Source organism: Argiope bruennichi, chromosome 11, assembly GCF_947563725.1.
Source record: "Argiope bruennichi chromosome 11, qqArgBrue1.1, whole genome shotgun sequence".
Taxonomy (NCBI): domain Eukaryota; kingdom Metazoa; phylum Arthropoda; class Arachnida; order Araneae; family Araneidae; genus Argiope; species Argiope bruennichi.
This window is the reverse complement of record NC_079161.1, coordinates 99,508,211-99,526,563: the sequence shown is the minus strand read 5'-3', so window position 1 is coordinate 99,526,563 and position 18,353 is coordinate 99,508,211. Positions and strand designations below refer to the sequence as shown.

At 27.8% G+C, this 18,353-nt stretch overlaps 1 protein-coding gene across 4 annotated transcripts in view; it reads left to right on the top strand.

Annotated features, from left to right (window-relative positions):
- LOC129957201 (exonuclease mut-7 homolog) overlaps window positions 1–18,353 on the top strand; it is a 102,936-nt gene that overhangs the window by 2,075 nt on the left and 82,508 nt on the right. For all 4 annotated transcript variants that reach the window (XM_056069412.1, XM_056069413.1, XM_056069414.1 and 1 more), the window contains exons 2-5: window positions 1,693–2,117; window positions 7,730–7,783; window positions 11,295–11,434; window positions 12,480–12,583. In XM_056069412.1, the coding sequence (XP_055925387.1) occupies window positions 1,698–2,117; window positions 7,730–7,783; window positions 11,295–11,434; window positions 12,480–12,583 (718 nt within the window). In that variant the 5' untranslated portion in view covers window positions 1,693–1,697. The remainder of the gene's footprint in view (window positions 1–1,692; window positions 2,118–7,729; window positions 7,784–11,294; window positions 11,435–12,479; window positions 12,584–18,353) is intronic.

Genomic DNA, 18,353 nt, shown 5'->3' with positions numbered 1-18,353 from the left:
TTAAAAGTTTTTATGTGATTTATTCATAAATTCAAATCCTAAAAATGTATCAACTTTTTTAAAATTTTAGGTCCATTTTACTAAACTATATGAACATTGAATTATTAATACATTCTCTTCATAAGAAAACAATTGCTTTTTAATTTTTCTTTTTATAATAATGCTGTTTTAAAACACCCAATTGCAGGATTTAGTCAGAACTTTTCCCCAAGTATTGCCTTTTTTTGTCTTACCTTTTGGTGACTCCAATTTTGCCTAGAACTTTTAATCTCAGTTGGCCTGTATGGTAATGCCACCTGGTGACAGAGTTTAGTTAATCTAGTTGATCTTCAATATATTCATAAAGTATCATAGCTTATTTAATTATAAATAAGCTTTATTTCTAATTAAATAAGTTTAATTATATATATTTTTTAATTATAAATAAATTTTATTCCTAATTTTTAAAAAATAACACTACAGTCATTCCATAACAATTCATTCATTCAACAACATTCCATAACCATCCTGTGATTATGGTTTGATACCCATAATCATAAGAGTTTTATTCATTTCATAAATATAATAAATTATGCTTTTTTTAATGGTTTAGATTTTACTCACTTTTAAAATTTTAGAAAATTTTCAATTTCTTACATGGTGAATTCCACGAAAATTTGTGCTGCCACATTTTCAGTAAAATGGAGAATGGCTAACACTCATGGAACAAAAAAATAAACATATTATTAGAGTATTTATAGTATATATCCCATAGAACACTTAAATTTTAAGTTAGAATGGCACTGTTAAATATATTCTTTAAATTAAAATTACAGCTTATATTTGTGTCAAAGAAAAATTAAGCTGTTAATACTCAATTTAAAGCCAGATTTTTGTAAATTTCTTTCAGTTAAGTAGGAAACACCAAACTTAACTATACCATAAAATTAAATTTTGATTAAATTGATAAGAGAGTGTTGTCGTTGAAAAATATAGAAATCTTATATATTTATATATAAAGACTTTTCCATATTTTATTTTTAAAATGTAATAAAGTATCAGTAAAAGAAATTACTTTTTAATTACTCTCATTATCTCAAAAATAAAAGGCAAAAAAAATTTTAAAATGACAATACTTTGACTTCAAAATCTTTCTGATGGGTATTGTATATTCTAATGGAAAATCTAAACATTCTTAAATAGAACTTTAAGACTGAATATTGACTTTTTAAGTAAAGCAAAAAATAGAACAAAGAGAAAATAGAATAAATGTGATTTAGCCAAAGAAACAAAATATAACTATCCTGTAAATAGAATGCTGTTACTTGATTAATTATGTGAAACCTAACATTATTATGTTTAGTTCGATGCATTAAATAGTATTTTAATAATTATCTGAAAAAGGGTTTTAATCTTTATTAATGAGAACTTTTTTGTAAATGGTATTTATCTATATGATATCTTTTATAACAGTTTTACAATTAGTTTGTTAGGATTGTTAAATCTATAAATTTCAGTAATAAATGTGCTATTTACAATTGGTTTTCTTTCTTACATTTTATGTTTCTAAATGAATGTCAAAATGAAATAACATTGATATAAATAATTTTCATAGCTATTCCAATTACTTGATTTTTATTGCTAAAATATTTGATTGAATGCAGTTACATATTAATTTTCTACATCTTTATTTTAATTTTTTTCTTTTTTCAGCTGTGATGCAAAATCCAGAAAATAAACCATCTACTATTCCATATCCTTATATAGCAACTTTAGAAGACCATTTGAAAAGGAATAAAACACTAAATAATGTTCTATTCAATATATTGGACAAGCAAACAAATCAATTTTCTTTTGTTATGGACCTCTTTTATAACAGTCATCAGAAATATCCCAAGAAGGGAAAACCTGGTAAACTACCCATTGCCATCCTAGAATCTTTTAAAGATTGGTGTAAAAGTAGAAATATTTCAAATTTACCAACAAAAAGACAAAAAATTGAGGCATTGAACAAAGTATTGCTGTTTTCAAGTGCTAATTGTATTAAACTCGTTTGTGAAATTTTTCATTTAGAAGAAGAAAAAGAACATGTGAAATATGTTGCAAGCCGTTTGTTGTCAGAAAAGAGATTTATGGCGGTAAGAAAAGTCTTAATATTTAATTTCATAATAAATAGAAAAGATATTTTATATTAAGGCTTTATTGAATTTTTTAATATTTTCCTAATACTTTTTCTCTTTGTATTTAAAAATTTCTTATTTATAAATATGACATGTTGTTCTTATCTTACAGCTCCTAAATTTTGCATAATTATATGTAAGTTGAATTAAACATCATTGGCAACAAATAAAAATCAAACTTTTACTGATAGTCTAAAACAGAATATGGACGAGAAAGAAAACCATAATGCAAACATATATGCAATAAACTAGATAACCACCGTATCTAGTTTATTACATATATGTATAAATATATAGTATTTTTGCAAAAAGTTTGTTTATTTATTTATTATTTCTTTTTAGAATGCCATGTTGGCAACATAATTAGCAAAAATGATTTTGCTTACTATAGGAAAAGGCACACTAATTAAAGTCCAGCTCCTGTTATTGTTATGATTTTTAGCTTAATGTGTCTCTTCTATTTAAAAAGATATATATGAAGCTATACCCTCCTCCCGTTTCTTCCTTCCTTTGAATGTCAAATCAATCATACCAGATGTTATGAGCAAAAGTATAAATTTTGGGTAATAATATGCAAAACTAGATGCAAAATATTGACCCATTATTATAACTCCAAAGCAATTTATTTTAATTAAATAAATATTTTACAATAATAATTCCACAAGTCTTTATCCAATTATTACAAGTCCCATATCTTTTTGTTGAATTATGAAATATTGAACGTTTTTGCTATTATTTCTGTAATTTTTTTTTTTTTTTTTGTTTATTTTTAAACATTATGAACACTGATTTCTAAATTCTTCATATGGATATCATGAAATGGACACTTTTGCTAATATTTTCTTTTAACACTTTTTTTATTTCGTGTTCATTTAAAATTTCCTGTACATTCAACAAAATGCTCAATAATTTTAAAATTCTGTTAAATGCAAGAAATTAATTTGTTTGATGCATTATAGGTACACATGCCTCTTTTTTTTAATAGAAGGGCAGCATTTTTCTTATATGGTTTGATGTATATGAAACTGTTTGCTATAAAAATTTACAAAATTCATCTTTTTTTTTTTTTTTTTTTTTTTTTTTGAAATTTATGCCTCTGAAACATTTTTCTTCTGCAATGAAGACGAAAAAAATGATTCGGGCCAATTTTTCATTTTTTCTTTATTTTACAGGTTAAGCATTGGCCAGCATACAACTGATTTTTTTATTACAGTTGGTGAGCTAAAAGTCAATGCAATTTTGATATCATTGAAAAAATTTTCTTATTTTGATAGAAATTTCATTTCCTATTTATAAGGAAAATTTTTTTATGTTAGTAAAATTATTATTAAATCCTGATTACCGTATTGGTAAACAGTATGAATAAGGGAGAACCCAATGGAAAGTAACAAATTTTTCATTCTTAAGCACTGTACTAATGTGCATTTTTGTACTGCATTTTTCATGAGCACATTTGATAAACAGTTCTAAGATATGAGTGGTTGGTTAAAAGTCGGTCTAGATGGAATTGATTAATATATGTTGTAATATTAATATATGTCTTCTATTGTTGATTAATATATGTCTTCTAGTGTTGACTAATATATGTCTTCTAGTGTTGACTAATATATTTGCAAAAAAGGGAAGAGTTTACATAATTGAAACTTATCTGAAATTCAATAAGTAATTTTTTCCCCCTATGCACTAAATTTTATTTTGCATTGATTTTAGGTAAAAGAGTAGAAATTAATTTTTCAAATACAGTTAAGAACATATTTTGCATTAATTAAAGAGAATAAAATGTCATTGTTTTTGAGATATTGGAAACATCAGAAAAAAAGTCAGAGAAATTCATACAGCAGAAATGCTGGCCACCCTGTAAAAATTAACTTTTAATTATAATAGTTTTGATTCAATACAAAATATCATCTAGTAGTAAATTTAAGAAAAATTGATTTCAAAATTCCTTAGTACTTATAATAGTAAAATATAACACTAAAATAATAATTTTTTTATAAAAATTTAAAAATTTTGTTAATATACTTTAAAGAAGCAATTCTCCTTCCCCACCCCCATTTGCTTTCACATTATAAAAAGAAAGTATTGTAATCGTCAATATATTCAATCCTGAAATTGTGATAGTGCTCTGTATATTAGAATTCTCCAAAACCACAAAATGAATTTTTAGGGTTTATATTTGTCTGTGGCTCTTTGGAAATGGCAACCTCAAAAATGCATCAAACTATAAGAGATTAAATTAAATATTTGATCCTAATAGCGATTTTGTAAATTTCTATTAAATTTTTGATGTTGTATATCTGAAGAAAAACTGCTTGTATGCTTGCATATATAACTCAAAAATTAAAAGGATTAGATAAATGAAAATTGGTGCATATTTCCATTATCAAAAATATGTATACATGCTTTAAATGTTGGATCAAATCCATCAACAAGTCTGAAAATTCGCATGTATAAGAAAATGATAACTGAAACATAATAACTTGGATAATGAAATTTTATATGCAGTTTTGTGAATAAACTTGTATATCTATATTAAAATTTGAACCCAATTTGTGGAAAGGAAGATATCTAAATATAAATGTAAAGGTTGAGGTTAGAACTTTCCTTGTGGTTAGTCAAAAATCTGTAAATAAAGCCAAAACGCATATAAGTACACAGTGCTGAAAACAATACAATAAGGAATAACCCATATTTATATATAATGAGGAACAAGCCATAATGTATATTATGAGAAAGAAAATTTTGAATCGCTCTTTTAATAAGAAAATATATTATGGGTCTATATAAATTTTCTTAAATTATTTATATTAGTGAGTTGTAGTATTTGCTTTGATATTCAGATTTTCTTATTATAAAGTTATTTTCTTCATTAGTATACTAATGAAAGTTTGCTTTTTAAAAATACTTATTTAATTTTATTATTTTGACAAAATGTCAACTTTCAACAAAATGGAATTTTTAGCAATTCATTCCTTTGTTGTAAAAATGCTGGTGTATAAAAAAAGTATGCTGAATTTGCTCTCAAGAATTGTTATATTTGGGTTTCTTTAGTGGGAGGAGGAAACATGTTATATATATGTGCATCAACTTTTAATTATATAGATGTTTCAAAATGTTCTGAGATTAGCTCTATGAAGTGCCAATAATTGGCATCACAGAATAGTACTATTCTAGTGATGTCCAATCGTAATAGCACAGTATTCTTTATGCCATCGTTCTATTAATGCTCAGTTCCGACATTGCTCTTTTCTGTTAATTGAATTATTCAGATTGTTATTAGGAAAATATTATTTGTGTGATCTCAAGTCAATATACAGATGATTTCAAACATTGTATTGTAATAATTCATAATCCATCTAATGGAAAAATTGCAGTATTGCATGACTGAGGAGTAGCAATCAAGAAGAGAAAGTTACAGTTGTATCGCCACGTTCTTAAACTGCATGAACCAAAAACTGGTAAATTTACTGTTACTTAATAAGTTACAAACTCAATTACCACCTAAAAGTCCTTTTAAGGACAATCAACCTCCTGTGTCAAACTTCTACCTCAGGTGTTTGGAGGTACTTTGACAAAAGAACCAGTTTTACTTTCCTGATTTTTACTAGTTATAGTAGATCAAATGCAATATGTCACAACATAAATCCTGATGCTAATACAACTTAATGCTTAACAAGATTGTAACTTACCTCCCCTGGGGACACTACCTTTTATTTCCATTTGTCATTAATTTTCTATTGAACTATCATCAAAATTGGTGCATTTATGTATTCCTGTTTTATAAAGTACTGAAATCACCATGGATGTGAAAATTTATTTGGCAAAAAGATAAAGATGTGTATTGATTTATTTTAAAATAAAGCAGATTTGTGTTTTAACATTTGATATTACAAGGCATTAAATTCTTAAATCAGAAAAGATTTTATACATTGGTTCTTAAAGAAATGCAATATGTCATTGTTATTTATGTAACCAGTCAATATACAATTCTAACAAAATTATATTTAAAAAAATTATTATTATGTCTTCTAGAAGTTTACAAAGCAAATTTGTTGCAATTTAGTGAATCATTTTATAGTGTGTTAATACATTTTTTTTGTTTTATTTTTATGCTGATAGAATACAGGTTGTTCATACACAAATATCCCAATTTTGTAGAATTGTTAAATGAAAACAAAATTAAGTATAACCCTCATCTACGTTATGCCTTCTGTATTTCAATGCCGAGTAGGAAATAACATTGGCATTAGTTGCATGCAAGATGTCACAAAATTTAGAGCTGCCTGACTTCAAGAAAAGTGCAATTATTGGATATCATAGAAATGGCCGATCCTTAAAGGATATGTCTAGGGAGTTAAGCATTCCCAAATCAACAGTGGCTTTTATGATCAAGAAGTGGAAATTGAGTAGTGAGTGGCAATGTGCATCAACCAGGTATACTCAAGAAATTAAAGGATTGACGAGTGCTATCCAAATAAATTTGGAAAAACTGCACCAAACCGATGGCTCACATACTACAGAGTTCCAACAAGCATCTGGGACTGTTGTTTCAATAAAAACCATCCTCAATGAAGCATGTTTGCCTGGTATCCATGGTTGTACTGTTGCCCATAAGCCTTTGATTACAAACTCTAACCATGCTGCTCAGTTGAGGGGGTGCAAGGCATGTCGAAATTGGACCAGGGATGAGTGGGAACAGGTTCTTTGGAGTGATGAATCAAGGTTCGGTCTTTACCAGTTGGATGGCAGAGTTTGGGTTTAGCATATGCTTAGAAAACACCTTTTGCCAGAATGCATTGTGCGAATAGTAAAATTTGATGGAGGCAGAATTATGATCTGAGGATGTTTCTCATAGTATAGACTGAGTCCCCAATTCATAATAAGCTCAACATCAACTCCTACTCCACTATTTAGACAACAATGTGTTTGATACGCTGTGGTAATTTTATGGATTGGATAATTGTTATTACCATTGTATATACCTGTCCATGGTATGATGACAGTGGGGTAATCCGACTGGTCTGGCTTGCCCAGAGTTCAGACTTGAATTGTATAGAAAATATCTGGGATGAGTTGCATCTCCAAATTAAGGGGTGCAGCAATCGTTCAAAATTGGTAAAAGAACTTCCATGTCTTCTCCAAGCTGAGTGGAAAAAAATATCATTGTTCATCATCCAAACGCTTGTGAAACATGTCTCAGAAGCTGTAATTGCCTGAGGTGGAGGTTCTACCAATTATTGAATATGAAAAAATTCTGTTTATCTCTTTCATCACAATTGTCCAATTACTTATTGGTAGATAGTGTATAATGTAATGATTAACAGGAACAATCTGGAGTTAACTCACAAAGAGAAATTTGCTTTTTCACTTTTTTTAAAAGTTGAGATGAAATATTATTTTTATATTGATTAAATTTTTGAGAAAGCATTATGAACTTCATAATTCAAAATGAAACTAAAAGTTTCATTTTTATTCCATTATAATAACTGTGATGTTTCTTCGTGATTATTCTTTTAATATTTTATAATGAGCGATTTGTAATTTTTTCATTCTGTAACTTTGGTTTTTAGGGATACCATCTTATATCAGCTTTAAATCTAGAAAGTGAAATTCCATTAGAAAGTGTAAGTACGTCTAGCTTATCTCATTTTTTAATAAACTTTGAGATTTTTATTTACTATTTTTGTTATTATATATGTATTTAAATAGTTTTGTAATTTAAGTTTCTGTTATGATAAGATAGATTCAACAACTTTTAATTCTTGTCTATAATACAATTTGTTAATGTAATGATATTGCTTAAAAAAATTCTTATAGATTCAGAGATTTGTATTCAAAGTTAATTTTAATTAAAAAGTATACTAATTAAGAAATTGGACTGTTAAATTTGTTTTCCAAATAACATGGCATATAGTGTAGCTTATACAAATGCTTAATATTTTAAATTAATAATACTAATAAGCTCATAAAGAAACATGATAATGAGATTGAAAATGTTGATACAGAACTGCACGTTTCTTGGTTGTTGTTTTTAACATATAGTTAATAATTGTTAGCTAAAAGGTTTTGGTTGTAATTGATCAGTAGTTTTTTTACTAGTTACTCTCCTACTTTGATACCTCACCAACCATCTAATGTTAAAAAGAGAAGTCTAGATACTTAATTTTAGTGTAAAAATCTCCTCATTAAATGCATGAGTTCTCTTTTGTCACCTTTTACTTAGTGGTTTCAAAATGAATCCCAGATTTTACCAACATGATAAAATATTACTTGTAATTTTTTTTATTTATGGATGCCTGCTGCAGTAGGAGTAGAAATCAAAATGGAGGGGAGGGATGTAATAATTCCAAAAATATTTGTGAAATTTTAATAAGAAAGAAAATATGAATATTGATGAATGAATAATATAAAAGTCATTTACAGTTATTTACATTTTTTCCCATACATTTCTAAATCTGAGCATGCATTATTCTAGAAAGTTCAGTTTACAAGATTTAATTAGAATGTCTTTTAAGAAAACATTAAAAAAATACCACAAATTACAGTTAATAAAGATCTGAATTGTTACTTTCTTTTTAATACTAAATATTAAGTTTCTAATGTTAATGTTAGATGAAAAGAATGATAATATGAGTTAGTACTGACAACTTTTAATCAACTAATTACAATTCAAAAGCATAGAATATATTTTTGAAGGCATAATGTTAAGCAGATCACATCGATTTTCAATAGATTTGCTTTATTTTTTTATTAACTCTCTCACTATTGACTCGGTCAAAATTCTATACTGGTTTAGCAGTTTCTATTTAAATAAGAGATACCAAATGTAAAGTGAGGACATCCTTAGTAATAATTCATTTACATCCTGCATCCTTCATTTGAAACAGAAACCATTTGCACAACTGTTTGGCCTGGGTCAACAGCAAAAGGGTTAAATATTAAGCTTAACTTGATTTTCTCTCTAAATTTATTTACAAATCGTATGATTCATATCATGTGACCATTATGATTATTAAAACTGTAAATAACTTATAAAAATCTTTTTTCATTTAAGGAAATGTTCTGAAGAAAATTCAATAATATTCAGAAATGAGCAAAAATCGCTAAAAAAAGGGGTAATTTAAAATAATAAATGGAAATTGTGAAATTGAAAGATTTTGCTGATCAATATGAATGAATTTTCTATCAAACAAAATTAACAAAGGCTGTTTAATTCCAAATATATATAAGATAACTAGCAAAAGCAAAAAATGTTAAGCTGAATCATTCCATAAATTTTTCTAAAAGAATCTGCTTAAATATTATGAATGTTTTAGTTTAAGGTATCATTAAATACACAATTTCGTTAAACAGTTCCGAAGAAGTAATAAATATAAGTAATTTACAGTATGAACGAAAAATTAGATATCGTATTTAAAATATTCATTTTGTTATGTATAAAAGTTATATATATCTTAATATATTTAATTTGATCTAAATCTTAACTGATTTTCTCATTTTTATCTTAAATTAGCTCATATTCTAAAATGCTCTCTTATTTTTTTTATTTGAATCCTATTTTATTTAATTATTTAATACATGCTGTAGAAAACAGATGACTATTGCAATTTCTCATGAAAATCCTGAGTGAAAGAATAAAATTCCCTTTCACATACACATTTCACTCAAAGGTACCTAAGATTCTCTTTCCGAAATTGGCATATGTCAAAGAAATCCTTATCAAAATCATTGTAAAGCATAGTAAAATCATTGTTTCTTTGCTCTTGTATTGAGATGTGAATGGCACATCTTTTTGTCAATCCAAAGGTATCTTCTTTTCGACCATGCGTCTGCAAAATTATGTTTAAATACACACATACATATATATGTGTAATGATATTTTAAAATCTAATTTAACCTTAATTTATCTCCTAATTTTTAGCTCAATTGAATACATATTAACTTCATTCTAAAATATTCTCTTATTTCCTAATCTCATTTCACTTTTTCTGTTTAATTAATGCAACAGAAAGCTCTATAAAAATGCTTTTGTCAGTGTTTCACATGCTCTGAGTGAAGGGATAAAAATTGCTGACCTAAGCAAATTCTTTTAAAAGATCCCTATAATTTCCTTACCTAAATTCAACACATGTAGGAAATCCCTATCAAAATCTCACAGTATATAAGAAATAGTGCATATAATATAATAAGCAAAGTATATAATAGCACAATATATAAGGAAAATATTCTCCCTCTCTTGCCACTTTTTCACTGTCTTCTGCTCTTGTGTTGTGCTGTGACCAAATGTGTTTTGTCTGTGCTGCTTGCACATAACCCATGCCTCTTGGAATGAAATAAAATTTAAAAAATTCAAAGTTTCTCTCTCTTCGGCCACGACTCTGCTTCAAAAATTATGCTTACATATATATATTTGACCCTATAAAGACCTATTTATAAATGTATATCTGATTGTGATTGTTTTAACCTCCCGTTTCAGACTTGTGAATATCTATGACTCGTACAAGTAGAATGGAATATAAATCATGTGCTGAACTAGTCAATTCATAATAAGTTGACAGTTACAGATTTGTATTTGTTGATTTATTTCTCCTGGTGTATAAGTAAAAACTCTTAAGCAAAAGTTGTATATGAGAAATAAATCTTCTTAATGTCTTCTTAATCCTTAATCTAAATATGGATTTCTCATGTTAAAATCATGTCACTTATTTTCCTTTCTGATTCCATAATATTTTCAAGTTTCTTAGTAGCTATATTAATTTAATATAAGATTTTTGCTATAAATATTATTACTTATTGTTGAGATTAGAGCATTCATGTTGTAGATGATAATATTTGTTGATTTTAAGATATATCCATTATATAGAATAAAAAATTTTATCTTTCATTCACTGGTGAACTTGCATTATAAAGTGAACTATGCATGACATAACACTATATACTTTACAATGCTCAGCCATTGACTTTGTGATATGATTCCAACAATTGTTTGTTTTATCTTTAACATATAAACATTTTAATGGCTTTTGATTATTGTAAAGTTTTTTGCTATAGATTTTTTTTGTGAAATTCTTTTGTTTGATTCATTCTGTTTGTATCTTTTTTTTTCCAACATCTTGACTTATTTTTTAATTTTAGTGTGTTTTTCCATTGTTCTTCCTTGGACATGACTCATGTGTAAAGGCTTATTTGAACAAGACTCCACATTTGCAATCCCATTTCATTAGGACTCTGGATAACTTAAGTAAAAATGGATTTGTTCTTCGGGAGTTTGTTGAGTAAGATATGTTTATTTTTATTCTGCATCATCTAACCAATAAAGTAAATTTGAAAGGAATATCTTACCATTACCATTTATTGTGTGTATGTGCGTGTGCACCCGTATCTTATGTTGAAATGAAAGACATATCAATGAATGTAAAGGATTGTTATTGTGCTTCTTTAAAAAATATATATTATAGTGATTGTGCTCTATGCCTTTACTGGTTTAGAGCATAAACAAATTGTTTTTAATATTTTCAAAATATTATTTTTTTTTTAATTCTATTTCAACTTCTAACACATTTACTTACAAATTAAATTTGTTCTATTGCCTAGTTTATTATAAATATTCAGTTATTTAATTACTAATTTTCTTTACTCATCAGCTATGTATTGTATTTATATAATTTAAAATTCACACAAGAAACAAGAAAGGAAAAGTAACTTGTAGAAAAAAATGCAGAATTTTAAAAAATAATAATAATAATAGGATCAATAAAAGAAATGTGGAATAAAAAAATGTATGTAATTTTAAAAATTGCATTGCTTTTTAAATTTTTAAATGCAATAAAAGACAATTATTAAGTAATATTATGGAATATCCAGATGTGATATATCGCCTCAGAACTAAGCCTTTTCAAAATTGAAATTTATTTTTCTTGAGATCATCTTATTTTCTTTTATGTAATAAATCTACAATATTTTTAATATCTCAATTGCATTTTGTGCAACTTTATTCATTTTATTGTCCAATTAACCATTTTTTTATTTTTTGCTGTTTATATTTGGCTCATTTCATTATTTTATAAAGTTTTCTTTTGTTTGTTTGCTTGTTTCAAGCTGATACTATGTTTATTGTTTGGCAAGAATGGTAATATCTCCAATATTCAAATAGTTTTTCACCCCTCTTAAAAAAAGGAATAGGAATTTTTCCGTTTTGCACTTTTGTATTTCCATAATTTATGATAATATTTTTATAATTTATGTATGCATAAATTTTATTGCTATCCTCTTACATTATGTTAACCAATTAAAAGATTTAAAATTCTGTTTTTATCACAGTTCTTTGGGCATTGAAAGTGTCAAACCAAAGGGCATGATAATTGATACAAAATGGGTTCTGAAAAGATTTCCATCCCTCATCGAATACTTCAATATTAACATTAGTAAGCATAAATGTTTTTTTATATGTATAATTTGAAATAGTTTTTTTTTTAATGAAAAGTAAGGAAAGAAAAGTCCAAAAAGTTTTTGGTTTGTTTATTTGTTTAAACTGTTTCTACATAAAATCTTAAGAAGTAACCAATATTTTCACATTCTTTTATTTTTTAGTTTATTATTTCTACTTTCCGTCATTTTCTCATATATAAGTTTATTAGTTCTCACATACAAGTAATTCTGGTCTATGTGTATTTAAGCATTTTACAGTGTAAAGTACTGAATGTAATTTAACTTAATTTTGCAGAGATATACTTTAGAAAGTTATGAATCCTGCTTATGTTTTTGTTTTTTTTCTCCCTAATTTAGAAACTGATTTAAAATGTTTTTTAATCATCAGGAATGTGAAATTAACTTTATGCCAGTAATTAATTGTCAGAGACATCATGTTTTTTGTACAAAGAAGCCATGTCAGCATATTTACTATATTCCTTAATAATATATAGTTAAGCCAAAAGTTTCCAAAGACAAGTAATACACAAGTACCAAGAATGTTTTGATGGAAACAACTTTTACATTGTCTTAAACATATGGCGGTGAATTTTCTTTAGTATCGATTAACTTTTACACATTTTTCCCATTTTTAACTATTTTTAAACATTTTTAACTATAATTTGAAAATGTATTTTCCAACAAATATCTGTATCAACTATAATTGCTAGCAATGTCATAATAATTTATTTTTGTATCCATATTACTTGCAATATTATTATTATAAGTAAAGCTAAATTAAATCTTATAGTTTCCTCATTTATGGTTCATTGGTAATTTCATTTATTTCTGTTCATTGGTAATTTGATGTATAAAAAATATATTGCCATTTCATCTACTGTAATTTATTTTAATAATATTGTGCATTTAAATTTTGTTGCTGGAACTGTAAATAAAGACTACTAGGATATTAACCAAATATGAAATGCCGAATTACTATATTTTGTATTTTTTAATGTATTTTAATATGATTAACATGCTGTTTGATTAATTAAAGTTTAAATTTAAACATGATCATAAACTAGGCTGGATGATGACTGAACTTCATCATTGCGATATATCATCCAACACATTCTGATATTTTTCGATATATTGTGATATCATTATTTATATATTGCTGTTATAAGTTATAAATAGCATCTCTTAAAAATATTGACTGATAAAAACAACTACAAATAAAAAGAAGTTTCAAGTTATATAATAAAAATATTTGCTTTCTTTTGAATAAAAATAGAAAATAATTGTGTTAAAACCCTTTTTATAAAGTGTGTCAACGCTAAAACAATATCTGCATGTTGCAATCATTCTTTTTTTTAAAAAAAGGGGGGAAGCAACATAATGCTTTTAACAAGTAAAATTAAGTAGTTTTAATAAATCATTAGTTCAAAATCTGTTGTCTTGAAAAATTAATTAGGAGCTTCTTTTTTTTTAAGCTAATACGTTTGAGTGTGAAAATGCAAGCTGTGAATAAAATTGTGGATTTAATCCGAATTAATCCTTTTTGCTTTTGTTTCTGAAGATGAATATTTAGCATTTAAATAAAGGACAGTCAACAACCTTCTGATAATCTCAATTATTTTTCCTTAATGGTGTCATTCAGTTAGGAACAAAAAACAGTTTATTCCAAAATGAAATACCTGAAACACGTATTTTTATATATTAGAACAGTATTTATAGAAATAGTAACAAAAATTCTGTATGAAGGTGAAAAAGAATGAAGAGTAACAAAAAATAAATTCTAGCTGGTAATCAAAACGAAATCAAAAACGTAAATTAATTGTAAATAATGATTTATTGTATCGCGATTCATAGTGAACTATTATTCATGATCATGATTTCGATAAATCGAAAATCGCCACAGCCCTAATCATAAACTAATAGCTGAGAAGGTGATGCAAAATACACAGGTAAGACTACTAAAATATTATAGGTTAAATGTCTATCACAGTTTAAAAATGCATTACTTAAGGAATTGGGAAGAACAAGTTATGCATATGGTAACTGAAATAAAATTGAAGCAATAAATATTCTTTGTGTAACTCTACTTACAATAAAAGTATATGTGTTGGCACTCTTTAGTGAAGATTATTGGATCTAGAGTTAACAAATTTTATGCAGATTTATTGGGGGGGGGAGTGGGGTAGAAATTAGGATCTCAAAACAATTTTGTTTTAAAATTTTCATTATTAAGACAAGCTTTTTGAGGGGATTGGTTGATTACTTCCAGAAACACACCGCAATTATTTTTATACTGTCTTAAAAATCAAAAAATTATTTTTTAATGATAAATTTCAATTGTCATGCATTTCCCCCCCTTAAATATTTGTTTTGGCCCATGATAGCTCATCTTTTAGAAAAATCAATCACATAGAAATCAAACACAAAATCTTGGACTATATCATCATTGCTTTATTTTCAAACTCTGAAACACACTGAAGGGTTATATCATTTGGCCACTTGATAGCACTACAAAATTAGTAGGCGGAGCATTCTACTGACTTATTGGTGCCAGCATTCCGTCCCCCTTGAAATATCATTTCAAAATCTCAGAACATTACAGAAATAAAAATTTAGCACATTGTTTAATTAGACAATGCAAAAAAATCAACAATTATCTTGCATAGAATACAAAAAAATTACATACTTAAAATAAAATTGAACATTGTATACAAATCACTTCTGAAAAGAGAAGATATATTTCAATTGGTACGATGAACAACTTGAATATGCATTATATACCAGTTTAAATACAATAACTAATTATACCACATATACATTGATTTTATTCACATGGTAATAAACAAATCTTTGAAATTGCTCTTTTTTAAACTCCTTGTGGAGTTTTTACAAGTACTACTCTGACTTTGGCATCTGATCCATAAATTAAATCTTGTATTCTTCTCATTGTCCTCTGGCAAGGGGAGAGGTTATCATCCTTTCAAAGAACCATAGAATTTTTCGAAACATTTTGCTTCTCAAACTACCATTTGTATCTGGTTTACAAATTATTTAAATAATCTAATATCCATTTTTTTCCCAAATTATTTGGACCATTTTGCTTATTTTTTTCCATTGAGATAAAAGGTTATCTTTTTGCTCTGAATAATCTGGATCAGGAATACTGTTTATGGGATGGCCGATAAGAAAAGGGTCTGGGGTCAAAATTGTTTGGATCAGATGACAAAGGTGTCAGTGGGTGACTGTTTAGAATATCTTCAATTTGAATAACAATAGTCAAAAACTGTTCCATTGTTAAACATGCATTACCAGCAACTCTCTTGAAATGGCAGTTGAAAGATTTAACTCCCACTTCCCATAAGCCAACAAAGTTGGGTGACCTTGGTGGAATAAATTTCCACGTCACTTGTTCAGTTGTTAAGTAATTAGCTAATGGTTCTGGAGGTCTACCAATCATATTTTGTAAGTGTTTTAAGTCTGAATTGGCCCCTTTGAAATTAGTTGCATTATCAGAACAGATAGAGGAACTAGCACTTCTTCTGCTAAAAAAAGCCTTTTAAAGTGGCAATCATTGCATCTGCAGTTTCAGACAAGTCACAAAATCCATGAAGCTCAGTCACTTCCGCGTTTGGAATAACGAGACATCTTTCAATGTTAATGTCATTTAAGTTTGTTAAAGATATCACAAACTCGCCAGCTTCTTTCGCGGGAAGCATTTCACCCCAATCAATCTTGAGCAACCACAATTATCGCTTGAAGATTTTTGCCTTAGTGATCACTGAGCCAAGCAACCCAAGTGGATCAAAAAGTGTAGCGATAATGAATAAGACCGATCTTTTGGTAGGATGAGGATTTTGCTCTACATCTACTTTAAAGGTAAAGTAGTCAGTTTTAGCCTTCCAGACAATCCCTCAAGTCTTAATTTCATCCATAGATGAAAGATACTCTTTCTCCGTGGTTGGGATAAGCTCAGAAGTATTCTCACACCACTTGTATAATGACATCTGGTAGGTTTTCAGAATGTCAACAAGTTGATGTCGGAAAGTTTTTGCCTCTTCCAATGTACTCGTTCCACTTAAAACGTCGTCCATATAAATGTCATGACACAAGACTGATGCAACACTTGGAAAGTTTTTCCCTCGTCCATGGAAATTTATTTGAATGTTCTCATGGCTAGATAAGGAGCACTAACCGTTCCGTAGGTAATAGTATTTAGCTGATACGTTTTAACGGGCTCATTAGCTCCCTCTTTCCATAAAATTCTTGGGAGATTTCTTTGACTCTCATCTATATTAATCATACGATACATCTGACGAGTATCTGCAGTAAATGCAAATATATGCTTTCTGAATCTAAATAACAATGTAAATAGATCATCTTAAATCGCTCCACCGTTATATTGAATTGAATTGAGCGATTTCCCAGTGATAGTCAAGGGACGTATTAAACACAGTACGTAATTTAGTTGTGCTTTCTTTTTTTAAGGCCTATAAATGCCTTGGTGAAGCATATAATATGTCACTTCAGGTTCAACTGTTTCTTCTTGTAATTCGCTTATGTGCCCTGACTCCTCATATTCGTTCAGAAAGTCGGAATACAATTTTAGATATTTTTGGTTAGAGCAATATCTCTTGGAATTCCCTAGACATGACTAGTGCACTTTAAATGGTATCGCCACAGTATATTTTCCTGTCTCATCTCTTCTTTGTGTTCGCATATAATGCTCCTCACAAATAGCATTCTCTTTACTTTTAGATAATTCGTTTCCTATTTCCTCAATCTCACAAAATTTTCTTACGTTTGGATTTAATTCTTCTGCCTCACATATTAAACCGCAATAATTAGAATTCAATTTATCTGAACGCGAAAACGTTACCTCCTACAATATACCCAAATACAGAGTCCTGTAACGTCAGATTCTCATTTTTAGCATTTAATTTTCTTGGCTTAATTATATCATAAAAATATTCAGCTCTAATTAAAATATCTATTTTCTCCGGAGTATTAAAATTAGGATCCGCAAGGTCAATTGATTCTGGAATCTTTACTCGCGTATCGATCACACACAGCTGATTTTTCCGACGCGATTAATTCACCGTCGCCGCCATAACAACAGTAGTCATTGAATTATATTAGAACTTATACGTCTCTTAAAAGTCTTTTAAATGAAGGACAAGCATATAACGGATGATTCTCACTCTTTAGACATAAATCACAATTTTTATTTTTCACTTCATTGAAAAATACTTTTGATGCCGGTTTAAATCTGTTGCTATAATTTTGCCCTTTTTTTATCTATGATTTTGCCTTTGGAAGCATAATACAGATCACATTCTTTTCCTAATTCGAGAAGTGTAAACCACAATTTTTATTTTTCACTTCATTGAAAAATACTTTTGATGCCGGTTTAAATTTGTTGTTATAATTTTGCCCTTTTTTCATCTCATTTATGATTTCGCCTTTGGAAGCATAATACAGATCACATTCTTCTCCTAATACGAGAAGTGTAAACCACTTTTGATTTTGTCTAATAATTTATATGAGTTGCTGTTTCTTTGTCCAACGTTTGGAATAATTTATCCGAAACCATTAAGTGCTTTAGGGTCCCGAAATCTGTTACATCTCTTAATTTTAAATAATATTCAAAACTCGTCATTAAGCGTGACGCGAATTGCAAATGACTTTCGTTACCTTTAGAAGCATTTCTAAAATTCTCTAAAACCGCTTGCGCTGTTGGTTCGAATTCTCTTACACATTTGATTTAACTTC